Raw genomic sequence first — 14,206 nt, 5'->3', positions numbered from 1 at the left:
TGTCATGTCAGACCAACAAGCCCTCAAATTGGTTTACTCTACGAGCAGTCTACGTTGCGGAAGCACGCACGTTACGACACCAACGTTCGTTCGACGCGGCCGGTCACCTTCATTCTTTCAGTGATTTCCTGCACAGAAAACCGTTACGTAAGGGAGTGGAGTTGATATTCCAGTCACTGCCAATGTTTCCCGTTTTTCCGCAGAACCCCCAAAATGTGATTGTTGAAAGGAAGCAGTTCCGCCCAACTGAAGACCTGCTGCTCTCCCACACCTATCACCTGCCCCATCGCACCCTACTCGGCGACTGGACGCTCGTCATGAAGTACGGCTACAACGTACGTGAACCAAGCTGGCTCCGATGTCGACAAATTTTTAACCGCTTCGACGGATGCCTGAAGCTAAATTGATTGCAAAGCACGAGTGTGTTGAATCGGAACAAGAAGTTTTCACATTTTTTGTTGTTTCCCTTGGCGCATTTTCAAGGCACTCCTCCTCAGAACTGTACGAGGAATCTAAAAAAAATGAGACCCCATTATACTGACACAGTATATGGTCCCTTCGAACTTATTATGGTTCAACTCACTTATTTATTGTAATGCAGCTTTAACGAGATTTAGTTGCACAGAAACTGAACCATAAAGAAATTAGTCCCCCCAACCGGAACCGGAACGCAACCAATATTTTTTCTGTCTGACACCCTGCCATATATGTAGACCAGTGAAATGCACGTACCCCATGAAAAGCAATAAAAACAAAGTCGAATACGTTTCAGCATATCATTGATTTGCCTTATCAGAGCAGGTACCCTCAAACCTACTCTGAAGGAGGCCAGTCCACTTGCTGAAACATAAGTAGTAGAGTTGGTTATTGTTTTTAGGACGTGCCTGATTTTTTAATCATGTTTACGCGCTTTTTGCGAGTGTTTTGTTTACATACATACATACATACATACATACATACATACATACATACATACATACATACATACATACATACATACATACATACATACATACATACATACATACATACATTTGTGTGTGCGCGTGTGTCCTTATATATTTCCGGAAAATGACTATATACATGCTGAAATGTTTCCTTTTCTTTCTTTCCCCACAGTTCCTGCAAAACACATCGGTTACCTTTCGCGTCGATAAATACGGTAAGTGTAAAGCTTTTTGGACACATGTCAAGATAATTTGTTCTAAATTTCATAAATAAGCAACTGGTGAAAATCTACCCGCAGTACTAACGCTATGGTAAAAGTCACTCGAAAAGTACGTTATACCACAGCGCACGAGCGGCTCGTTTGATAGAAAACTCAGACAATCTTATTCTTATATACCGTATTAAAATGATATGTATATACATACATACATACATACATACATACATACATGAATACATACATACAAACTCAATCTTATTGTTATATACCATATTAAAATTATATGTACATACATACATACATACATACATTACCTACAGCCCTCCACGACAGCACGCTTCAGAGCTTTAAAGGGACACTGAAGTGAATTTGTCAAGCTCCCGTTTTTGCTTGCACTGTGTAGACTGGCTCAAATTAGCACACTTTTCATCGTTTATCCGGTTGACAAATCGGTAATTATTTTACAAAGCGCGAAAGAAGAAAAACTACCATGCGCGGTTTGCGGCGGCCGCACCAACTAAGGCTGTGACGTTGAGAGGAGGGGCGCCGTGATTGGACGATGCTCAAGGTTAGCAATCACACAAGTTTCGGTTTCGGTTTCGGTTCTGTAAAACATAACCAATGGCTTTGTTGGATGGGCATTCTCAATATCTCAGTAATCATCGTACCGCGCTTCTGCCATGTTGTCGGCTGTAAAATGCACAAGATAAGCCTCCCAGGACGGCTTGTAGTCGTAGCATTCACTAGCCGAGACCTACGCAGTGCATGAACGCCCTCCGCGTACCCGCAGACGCCCAAATGTCATGCGCTTTTCCCCCATATTTGGAGCTTGCCTCCCTCATGCCTGTATCGTAAAAAGCGTGTTCGCACCAGGCCAAGGGTCTGTTCATTCTGACCTGTGCCCACTGCCTGCAAGCAGTCGGTGCTTATGGCAACAGCACGCCAACGAGAACTCGCTAGCGCGCCAGTGCCAGCCTGCGCGCGTTTTGTGAACTAGTTCGTGTAGCCATGAACGTTGCGGCCCAAAAAAAGGTGATCTCAATATAGAAAACATCGGCGGAAAACAAAAAAGTTAACTTACAAAAAAAAAAGCACGTACCCGCGGGGATTCGAACTCGTGACTCGCAAAATATTTGCAATAAATTCCTTGCGCCTCAGACTGCTAGGCTACGGAGCGGGACGCGAAGACGTTGCTAATATAGGGTATATATTGTACAACCGGTTTACACTTTTATTTAGTTTTGGTATTTCAAGCCGCTTAGGTGACTATTTGTTGTACTGCGATCGTGCAGTAAGCGTCGCCCGAGTTTCCACAGTAGCTCACGTCTAGCAATTGCATTTCGTAGACGGAAAAGCGTTCGCAGATGCGTAGTCGTGCTGCTGTCCGCTGTGCTTGTTCGCCCAGCGCAAAAAAGTGCTTCCCGCGCCCTAGTTTTACGCTGTACGGTAAAAATATCAGTTGATTTTATTTGCTTAGTACCTATATTGACTTCGCTGACTCTTCTCCCGCCTTCAAGAGGCCTTATATTTTCCTACTGGCGTACCAGTCAGCGAAGCGTCGCATGTGCAGCGCTTGTGTGAAGCGACCTTGACTTGGAACTAGATACAGTGTACAAACAAACCAAGTAAAGAAAGGCACATTCTTCCATTCACAAACGTGTCCTGGCTTCGTTTCAACTAAGCGAACGAATTGCGACCAAGCAATTTTTTTTTAACCTCCTTGATTGCGACGACCCGCCGGCGGCCGGCGGACGAAACGCTGGGCCGACTGACTCTGTCGGCCGGGGAGCCGTGCAGTAGCGCAGCCGTGGCGCAGCCAGTTGCCAGCTCATCCCCTCCTGACGTCACACGAAAACGCCACAGAAAATGGGCGAGCGTAAAGAGAGGAGGACAGCGTTTTCGAATTAGTTTTTCTACTAAATAAAATCGCGTAAACGCGCCTAGAGTGGTCGAAACATGGCCTGGGGACTCCGGACTACAATTTGCGCCAGTAATCCCGCAATGTTTACATATCACTTCAGTGTCCCTTTAAAAGACAAATGTTTCGAGAACTGGGGTTACTTCTGAGAACAAGTAGTGTAAACGCCTTGGCAGTTCTGCGAAGCTTTTCTAAACCATTGGAATTCAATTGTTGCATAGCATGCAATGTCACTTTTAAGAGCAGGTTCTATCGGTTAAACGGCATGAAAGGCGCCTGCTGCAAGTAACAATGGGACTGCTGATTGTGTCCATGATTGTTCTACCCAGTTGTAGCCTTCCTCTAGACTAAGGTATATTCATCCATTCATTTTACTTGGTATTAAAAGCAAAAGCTTGCGAACTGAGAAAAATAGCCTTGAGAAAACGGTTCCACCAGGTTACCGAAAGCTTCCCTTTCTGTCTAAAGGCCGGCTAGCGATCCGTTCGGAAAAAACAACAGCCACCACGAAAGTGCTGTCCAGAACTGTTCTACAGTAACGACGCAGCACACTCATCCCAACCCAATGTGTGTGCGATAATTTCCTTTTTTAAACCACCCTAAGCGATCCCAAAGTGTTGTCTTCTGGATATATATATATATATATATATATATATATATATATATATATATATATATATATATATATATATATATATATATATATATATATATATATATATATCGCAACAGACGTGCATTCTGGAGGTCCTGGGTTCGGTTCCCACCAGGCGGGCATTTTTTCACCACTTTCTTTCTGTCTCAAAAAATTCTTCATCTGTTTCTATGACCTACCGCATAATCCCCTTTGCTTTCCGAGGTTTTCCTGACTGCCAACGCCTATTTACGCCTTAATTCAACGCCCCTTCATTTTTCCCTTCTCATTCGCTACATGCATAGCGAGGGCCTCGGTTCTGGCAGTCTTGGTGCCAAAGGTAGCTTAAGATGGTTCAACGCTGGTCGACCACTCTTGACATGCCGTAGGCACTCGAGTAACGTCCCGAGGGTTAAAAAAGGAGGTCCCCTTCACCCCGTGTAGTCCGAGTAGCGCTGGCTACCACCCCCAAGCACAGGACACAAATTTTTTAACATAAATACCCGAGAAAGTGGCGGGGGAAGAGCCCCGCCGCTGGGGTAGTGGTCATCGCACAAGACACGTATTCTGGAGGTCGTGGGTTCGGTTCCCACCCGGCCGGCATTTTTTCACCACTTTCTGTCTCAAAAATTTCTTCTTCGGTTTCTATGACCTACCGGATTCTCCGCTTTTCTTTCCGATGTTTTCTTCACTTCCAACCCTTTTTTCGGTCTTCATTCAACGAGCCCCTCATTTCCCATTCTGATTCGCTATATATATATATATATATATATATATATATATATATATATATATATATATACGCAGAAGGATAGGTTGCCAGTCTACAACGCCAAAAGAGGCATAGGGGTGTTAGGCTCTTTATTACTACGGTTAGTCAAGTAAACATTTTTTTAAATATATGTAAGAAAGAAAGAAAGAAAGAAAAAAACACGCTCCCAGAGTGGGGACCGAACCAACGCCTTTCGATTGAAATATATATATCTGCCGTGATCTCACGGCAGATTTTTTTCTCGACTTTGATTTCGTTATTCCTGCATCATACAAAAATTAGAGTCGTCTCATTCGGTGCTATATAGCACCTTCAAGTAGCCGAATAGAACTGGCAATAGACTGCGTCTTTGATATGTGTTCTTCTGTAATCCCTCCCGGCCATATATATATATATATATATATATATATATATATATATATATATATATATATATATATATATATATATATATATATATATATATATATATATTCAAGGTAGCTTACACACCCAGCACGGCATTGGGTAAGGGGAACTTGCAGAGAAAATGATAACAAAATAGCAGCAGAAGTTGCACAAAAACTAAGCATATAAACATGTACATCAACAAGTCAAGTGACACGAGCAATGTAAAACAACAAGAACATCATCACAATAAGTGAGCTAGAGATACAAACATTAAGTAAAACAAAACGCGAAAACATATACATCAACAAGTCAAATAAGGCTAGCACTACAAAAAAGAGGTCATCAGCATAACGACCATAGGAAGAGAATTACTCAAGAAGTACAAACATTAAGTAAAACACAATACGAAATCCCGAAAATAAGTAACTGTGCTTACGAGGAATGAATGGCGCTAGCGCAAAATAACGAAGGTATTCCTGTTTTGTAGTATTAATATGGAAAATGCTTCTGTAAATAATGGCGGAATGCTTCCGGGTTAGTCACCGACGCGATATTACCTGAGAGATCGTTCCACAAAGCGGATAGCGCGTAGTAGAGCAGATGAGTTCAATGCATTCGTATTGCCATAGATGCGGGCGAAGTTGCATTGATTGTATAATCTGCCTGAGGTAGAAACAGGGCTTATAGTGGCTAATTGGGAAGGTCTGGCGCTATAAATGATTTTGTGAAGTATGCACAGAAGAGCGATTTCTCACTCCATATGCAATGGTTCTAACGAAAGGTCTTGTTTTGTTTTTGTAATGCTTGAGTTGGAGTCATATGACCGGGATATAAACCATGCAGCCTGATTTTGTAATGCTTACATTTTCTCAATGAAATAATTTCGATAGACAGACCAAACAGAAGTGAACCCTAGCTGTGGTAAAACAAAAGCTTGTTTATGAACGTTAGACCGAGAAGCATGTCAATTTCGACGTAAGTATCCTAATGATCGTGACGTTTTAGCGCATACGGCGTTAATGAGGGTGGATTATGAAAGGTTTCCCTTTTGCAGCACGCCTAGGTATTTATATGTTGATGCCTGAGCAACTAAATGGTTGATTCACAAAAACAAAAAAATAGAGTTAACGTGTTTACGACTGAAAGATATTCTTATATTCTTTGGCATTTAGTTAAGCTTAAAGACATTTGCCACGTGTTTCACCAGTCGCACAGAATATTTAGATACCTTTGAAATGTTTCGTGGTCACTGACATCATTTATTTTTCGGTAAATTATGCAATCGTCAGCAAGAAATCCCATGAAAGATGTTACGCGTGATCGAAAGTCATTGGCAAATATTTATAAAGTAAGGGACCCAAAACACTGCTTTGTAGCACATCCGAAGTGACGGAGGAAGCGGCGAAGTATAATCGTTCATTACCGTGAAATGCTCCCGCATGCAAAGAAAGTTACGGAGCCAAGATAAGGTTAAAGAATCCAGGCGGAGGACCGATAATTTTGAGATTAAACGGCAATGGGCTACACGATCGAAAGCTTTAGAAAAATCGAGAAAGATACCGTTAGGAAGATACAGATAGTTTGCGAGTTACCGTCCATGTTATTGTGCAAATCATGTGGTAAATTCAAATAGCTGCGTATAACAAGAAAATCCTTTCCTAAAGCCGTGCTGGTTAGCAAAGAAAACTTTATTGGTTTCGAGGTGAAAGTAAATGTTAGAAGCCATAATATGTTCAAGCATCGTGCAACATACGCACGTTAATTAAATAGGATGATAATTTTCGGGTGAACTCTTGTTTCTAGATTTGTGTATTGGCAAAATTTTTCCCATTTTCCAGTTTCTAGGCAACTGAGCAGATAACGACTGTAAGAAGATCTGATATAAAATCTTACTTGAAATTGATTTTGTATTTTTTGGAATTAATAGGATCTCTTCCTGGGGAGGTAGATAGTTGAAACTTAATTTGACATTTATATATATATATATATATATATATATATATATATATATATATATATATATATATATATATATATATATATATAATGTTGAACTGAACGCTTCATTTGAAGTTTTATTCTTTTCGTGCGTTACAGTCCTTCCCAGGTTTAAAGTTGAATTGAACGTCCCTGAATATATCCTGAGCGATTTTTCCGAAGTACGCTGCCGCGTCAGAGCAAGGTGAGACCAACTCTGCCAACTTTCCTCTTGTTCTTGGGGTCGGTTTCCCAATTTTCTACTTAATTTTCCGGGGCGTTGTCGAATTCATCTGCGTGTATTTTTGCCACTGGTGTACACTTGCACATCTTTGTAGCAAATAAGGTTTCACTGGGCTATAATTAGGTGATAAAGCTACACCATGCATCGACAGTGAATGCGCAACTCGTTATCACATCAGAAATTATTGATGATGGTTTTATATTTATGGCGCAAGTCCAAGTATGGTAAGGAGCGCCAGAAAGGAGTGGTACATAGCAATTATTGAGGATGTGGTGAAGCCAACGTCCTGCGCAAAAAACACGCTGTAAAAACTCCAAATTCGTAGCCTTACAAATGTGGGAATTACAAAGAATTTTTCCGCGTTTCTTTAAAGGAGTGAAAAAAAAAACTGCATAAAAGCCATCAGCATAAATCCCAAAGATACAGGAGCGGCGTTGCGGGCGACTTCTCAAAGGGATGCGACGTGACGATTATCTTACATAATTGGAATCTTAAAAAATTCCCTTTAAATCCTGATTTCATTCGTTTGCCAAGGGGGCGAATAAAATTTTCCCCAGTTTGACGCGACGCCTATCGAGGCCTGTTGTGGCTGGCCGTGGATGCCTGGTTCAGTCGTGTTGTGTTATTTTTGCAAAAATTTGGTAGCGATACAATGGAGAGCTACGCCGTTGCGCACGGCTACAAAGACAGACTGCCCTTTATAAAAAGTGTTGTCACGAAATCGCGATCACAGGCTTGGACGGATAAATCAAAAATGTACTCCGCGTGCAGAATTTATGATAGACAGTTTCGAGCCCGGAGTGCCGTCACCCTCGTTAATGGTGGATTTCTTTTCATGCAAACTATATTATTAAGTCACCACATGATACGTTATTAGTGATGTGAGGGCGACCTTAAAGCTTGCAGGGCAGTGAACACGAATCCCGGACTAGGGATGCCTTTCACGGGACGAGGCCCATGAATCAGCCTCTGCTCGACAAATAAAAACATTTATTATCTCTGTATCTCAACATGCCTTAATGTTTGAAAAACATTTTTTTCAGATTCATGAACGGCCAGCCTGTCCACGGCGTTGTAGTTTTTCACTTTGGGCTGAAACAGGAGGTCGGCGAAATCGAGTGGGTTTCACGGAGCTCAATTCCAAAACTTGTAAGTTTTTTTTGTTTTTTTACAATACTTCAGCCCTTTTATAAGGTGTTATCGAGAGCAGTGTATTCGCATGTTGACTCCGTTGACATGCCAGTAAAAGCAGCAAGAAAGTTGGAACACCATTTTACTGTGTTCGGACGTATATAAATAAAAATTTTGCTCTCCATCTGGAAACATTCTCAGGCGGCCGGGAACTTCCTACACTAGTCTACCTAGTTCAGTAGATCCGTTTTTTAAGCCGCCCGCAGGAAAAAGTGTGGAGATCAGCGGCTTTACCCGCAAGCCCTCATAAATGGTACGCAAGTCATACTCGAGCTTAACTCAGTACCCTTCAACTGCCTGTATGACAGAAATCTGTGGGTTCGCTGTACGTAGTACTTCGTTTCTCGTCACTCCTGTGTTGTTAACTGGGTCCGGTGGCTCGGAAAGCATTGCACGTTCGCCGGTCAGGTCTATCAGGGATAACCAGCGCGCTTCCCTCCCTGTGAGCAGTCCCACGAGCGAATGGCGACATGCGAGCAGCTTCGTCGCCAGGTCCAGGCATCGCCCCCTCTACCCCCGCACCTATCCCGCTCGGTGTTTCATTTCGATCGAGGACCCAGCGGACACCGCAAACTCGCACTTTAGCCTCTGGAAACCCTTTTTGTTAATCTCTTGGCAGCCTCTCTTGGCAGCCTGCGGGTGAAATTTTAGGTCAGCTATACTGAGAATGAGGATTTAGCTTGCCTTATTGTCACGCCATCTGTTGACATAGATGACCGTCGTATTGGCGGAATAAAAAAAATTCAGGGAAGCTTTTACTCCCGCGTCGTAAGACTTTAATGACGAAGTTGTTGTAAATGATCATTGGCAGACACAAAGTTGAGTGTTGGCCTCGAGGTTGACGTCGGCGGCAGGGAATTTCAATGACCTTATATTGAGCAATGCCAGGGTGAGCTCGTCGTTTTGGTGGACGTTTTGGTCGAGCCTCTCGAAGCGCGGCCTCTTCCTCGGCCGTTCGAACTATCCGCGGCCGGGCCATGTGGAGTCAATGATCACCTACAGCAGCTTTTACATTCAAGTCGCGGCTCTTATACGGTACAGAGCGCGTACGCACGACGACACAAGGACGAACGAACGAGGGGCGTACGCTATGACGTGTCTTTCTCGTTCCGAGAAAGTGTTGCCACGATACGGCGAGCGCTGGAGTTTTTTGTGTGGCCAATGTTGGCCAGTCTCTCTAAGTGAGTATGCTTAGCTTGACGGACGTGCGTTAGAGGCACGCCTGCACGAGCGCTTGGCTTTTTCTTGGTATTTTTAACTGCAGACACCATACACACACCATTTTCTAAACCGCTCCGCTGTTTAAAAACGGGCTTTTGCCCAAGGGGAGGAGCCAAGTATTCCAAAGCAATACAAAAGTACCATAGCTTCATCAAAGTGATCATGTAGCCATACAAGACGAAATCTTCGCGTACAAAGGGAAGTGTTTTTCTGGAGAATGTGGGCTCGTGAATAGGCTGCAGGAAGAGCAAACGTCGAGAAAACAGTAAAAAAAAAAATGGCGTGCACATCGTAGCTATTAGGCTGTTGGAGAAGTTGCTTTCCTCAAGTGCCCTGAAATATGACCCAAAACGATTCCCTTTTGTCCGTGACTACGTTTCGTGCTATGGGTTTTGTTAGAAATCCGTAAAGCTCCGTAAAAGTGTATACTGCGAAGGGGAAATTTGAAATCTACCTGAAATGCCGTCGGACGGCTGCAAAGTTATGATAAGCACAATCCTGGAACAGTAGTCATTTTTCAACTTCGGAGTTCGTTGTGAAGCTGTTTAGCTTCCCTTGGTAGCCGTACGGCTGCATTTCGAATGAATGTCAAATTTTCCCTTCTCAGAAGCTTACCCCACCTTGGCGATTTCCCCTAAACTAGTCGATAAGTCTGCACAGTTGGAACACGAAGTTGCTGAAAGAAGAAATCTGTATTTTAGTACCTATATCTGTATCATTCGTCTCAATTCCAGGATAATTTTTTAGTGTCTCCAGAAGTATCTTCGAAGTATCCCGTCGCATCAATATTAAATGTACTATCGTGATGAATTGAAATACGAACAACGGAGCGCGTGGCTTTCAGTACATGCCGCGCATCCTGGCCACGGGCCGCGTATGCGCAGTGCGAACAAGTTACGAGAGTTTGTGTCCAACGTTGATATGGAAACACCGTCGTTCGGTGTGTGGTCGTTTTGGTTTGTCTTCCCACGGTGTTCATAGCCCGCTCACGCAAGCTTTATCTAACTTTGTTGCTGCGATGAGTGAAAACGGCGCACGCAGCTACATTCCTTCCTTTTTTTATTTCGTGCTGAGCTCCCAGCGGACGATGTAAATACGATGGTCTTTCCATATCAATGTTGGTCACCAACTCTCGAAACTTGTTCGCATTGCGCATGCGCGATCCGTTGCCAGTATGCGCGGCATGACTGAAAGCGTTCGTATTTCAAGTTATCATGATAGTATCTTAGTCTCTGCATTTAAAAGGGACCCTGCAACACTTTAGATAAGAGCTTTCACTCTTTCCTTCGCGTCTGGAACTGCTGCGATAGCTATAGTTATCGCCAGCACGGAGCGGAACTGCGCGATTTGCTCGTCGCACCGGATACGCCTTGCATTTCTGCTTTGTTTTTGTGGCTTTTTTACTAAAGGTGGTATCGAAAGCGCTCATTGCTGCAACTGAAGGAAAACCGGCCAACAGCCGCTACATGGCCTCAGTGACGTAATTCGGGCCGTCGAAGAACGTCAAGACCGGGAAAGAGAGAAAAATCTTTTAAGCGAGTTTACAAGTTATCTGATGGGCATATAGCAGTCATTTTTGGCTGAGGTACTTTGCGACATCCTAATCAAGGTGTGTTGGGTGACTACGTTCTGCAAGCATTTAAGATTTCGAAATAAATAGAAAAAGGTGTTGCAGGGTCCCTTTAAGTGCTCAACAGATGTATCGCAGTATTCGTATGCGGGAAGTTTGGAAGTATCTCTGTATAGGTCTGTTACAGCTTCAGCGCCATAAAAAGTCGAAAGGGGTTTACTTGATGTAAAATTCATAAAAATTACATAAATTGCTATCTCCCTCAACTGCTACCGCGTTGCATGAATTGTGCAGGTGGAAGACGGCGAGGCTGAATTCATCCTGCAGAGAAGCAGTCTGGAGCGAAGGCTTAATTATACCCTAGAAAGGCTGTTTAACGCCAACGGACGCCTTGTGGTCAAAGCTACCGTCACCGAGGAAGCCACCGCTGCGCAGGAATCGGCACAGACTGAGAAGACTGTCTTCTCTAATACACCTTTTGTTATTTCACTCCGGAAGAACCCGCAGAGTTACATTCCCAGCATAAAATGCTATGTCGTCGTGAGTACAATCCTAGACAAAGTTTTCGATGTCAATTTCTGTTAGCTGTTGGCAGCACTGTGCCTACCGCGAAAATTAGTTGTCTGTTATGAACATAGGTCTGTCTACATTAGGCCTATCTGAAGCGTATATAGAAGGAATTCGCGTTTAACAGCTGGCTTATAGAGTCGATATGGAGCATGTAAGTACGCTTGAAACACGAATTAAGGTCGCGGGTAATGATGCCGAAAAATCAGTTCTTTTGTGCACGGGCTGAGGTAAAAAAAAAAAATGAGACAGAAATCATTTTAAGGCCGCCCTCCTAACAGTGCGATATATAATTGAAAACGCAGCATTCATAATCTTTATCTGGTTCTGTTTATGCTTGAATGGTCAGTGACTATTATAAACGATAACATGAATTATGGGACACATCATAAATTTCTAAATTAAAACTCTTGGTTTGACGTGCACCAGGCCTCACCATACGAAGACATTTGCTTTGAATAACATAGCAAGCTGGGGTCACTTGCGGTTCCTATATAACTTACTCTTTACCTGCCACTACTCCAAGCAAAGAGTCTAGGAAGCAGCTAGCTCCTTTCTGTAATTGTCAAGACATAATTGAGCTCGCTTGTTTACAAGCTAGGCCTTTCCTAAGGGCTCTATTCGCTCTCATTTTAAATTACTGGTGGCCAATCATGATTTTCACCCCCCTTGCTTTTTTCAGATCTTAGCGTTATTATCAGGGTGTAGCTGCATAATGAGAAAATTTCCAAAAACGGGTGGAATATTCGCCTTCCATAAATTTGACAGCTTCCCTTCGGGCAAGCCCATTCAAATAGAGGGCCTTGCTTTCCACCCGATATTCGTTAAGCTAATCAACCTCGCGGTACTCTTGAAGCAGGAGCTATCGCTCCTTCTCTCGCAAGCTGGCAAACAATTTACCGTAAGAAAAACGTATTGGCTTACGGCATTTGATTTTACGAACCTCCTTGCCTCCATTTGACGTAAAGCAGGGCTGAGTACGTATGTCCCGTTACCCTGCTCAAGAAGCTCAGGTGGGCTCAGAATAAAATGCTCATCAGAGCATGCCTCTCCCTAAATTATTTTCAGAAAATCCACCTTCTTTATTTTTTTATTCGGGTTGCCCAATCTCATTAATAGGAAGACCATTCACTAAAGTTATGGAGCGTGCGTAGAAGAAAGTATTGTAAATTGTTTTAATTTTCTGGATCCGATGTGGCTGGCAGGCGGAGGTCTCCTACCTCAACGGAAACCCGGCTCAAGGCGTTCCGACGAAGTTCACTCTACTGGGGACTGACAAGAGAGGTCATGAAATAACCAACGAACACGGCGTGGCAACGTTTGCAATCACTGTGCCTATAAACCAAAGCGATGTGTCCATCGAGGTAAGAGCAATATTTTTGAATTTAGATAAAATCATTATTTCTTTTCTGTCTGTGAGATCAAAAAGCCCCAAAATGTGGCGATAAAAGAACTACACTACCTCTTTGATTATAATAGCTCACACAATTGTGACCACCACTACTTCGTAATACACGGAAGAAATGCGGCGGATGTTTCTATCGTTCGCAGAATTTTGAAGGACATTGTTCTTACACGAACTTCCCGTGGCCCGAACACACGAGGAAGATGTAGTTATTATTATTTTTTTTTTTCAAATCACGCAGTCTTCGCTGAATCGTGAACGGCTTGCCATAGAAACAAAGAATAAGTGTGCATTCAAAAATAGTAAAAATTCAAGGATGTATAATTGAAGATCGCGTAGAAGATAAGGTAAATGAGTTCACTAATTAGTTAACAAAAGAAAATACCAAGCCTTGTCGCGTGGAAAAGGGGGGATGGATAGAGTCTGATTCTGCTAGTGGTGGGTCCTTTTTCATGCTTGTGAAGGCTGTCTTTCTGAACCCGTATCCTCGTGACTTCGGTCTTCTTTTACGCGCCTATACCTAAAGTCTCGTCTATTCCATCATCATCATCATCATCACTATCACGTGACACCGCTACCATTAACAAAACAACAACCTGTTTTATGCCCATTGCAGGATAAAGGTTTCCCCCAGCGACTTCCAACGGCTCCTGTACGGCACTGTCCCAATCCGATCTTTGCCGACAAATTTCCTTAGTTCGTCCCTCTATCGAGTTGTCTGCCTTGCACCACTTCTAGCCGCGTCTCTCGGTAGCCACTCCGTTACCCTGGTGGTCCACCGCTTGTCTGTTCTGGGAATTACATGTCCACTGCAACTCCCTTCTTTTGTTAGTTTGAGCTAAAAAATCTTCCCCCGGAGTTTTCTTCCCAATACAAGACGCCAGTTTTTTATCTCTAAGCGTTACTCCTGAAGTTCCTTACAAGGCCCCCATTCCTTTGCTGCGTAGCTACGCTTCATGCCCCCGAGATGACATGCCCGTTGGGCTGGTGGGAGATTTGAACGTGGTCGTCTCACGGTCCAATGCTACCTGGCTGTTGTCGAGCGGTTTGGGTTGGTGTGTTACACAGACAGTAAGATGCCTGCGCCGCGGGAGGGAAACGGACAGCCCCATCTTTGCCTTGTAGAATAAAGCCCCGGCCCTTCCAAGT

General features: G+C 43.4%; 1 protein-coding gene across 1 annotated transcript in view; it reads left to right on the top strand.

The window, feature by feature from the left end:
• Nucleotides 1-14,206, top strand: part of LOC144155207 (venom factor-like) — a 161,780-nt gene that overhangs the window by 35,087 nt on the left and 112,487 nt on the right. The window contains exons 5-10 of the mRNA XM_077686515.1: nucleotides 204-335; nucleotides 1,120-1,162; nucleotides 6,980-7,064; nucleotides 8,147-8,252; nucleotides 11,380-11,625; nucleotides 12,858-13,016. Of these exons, the coding sequence (XP_077542641.1) occupies nucleotides 204-335; nucleotides 1,120-1,162; nucleotides 6,980-7,064; nucleotides 8,147-8,252; nucleotides 11,380-11,625; nucleotides 12,858-13,016 (771 nt within the window). The remainder of the gene's footprint in view (nucleotides 1-203; nucleotides 336-1,119; nucleotides 1,163-6,979; nucleotides 7,065-8,146; nucleotides 8,253-11,379; nucleotides 11,626-12,857; nucleotides 13,017-14,206) is intronic.

This window comes from Haemaphysalis longicornis, unplaced genomic scaffold (genome assembly GCF_048455015.1).
Source record: "Haemaphysalis longicornis isolate Haplotype H1 unplaced genomic scaffold, Haemaphysalis longicornis Haplotype H1 scaffold_1, whole genome shotgun sequence".
NCBI lineage: Eukaryota > Metazoa > Arthropoda > Arachnida > Ixodida > Ixodidae > Haemaphysalis > Haemaphysalis longicornis.
This window is presented reverse-complemented; position numbering and strand designations above follow the sequence as displayed.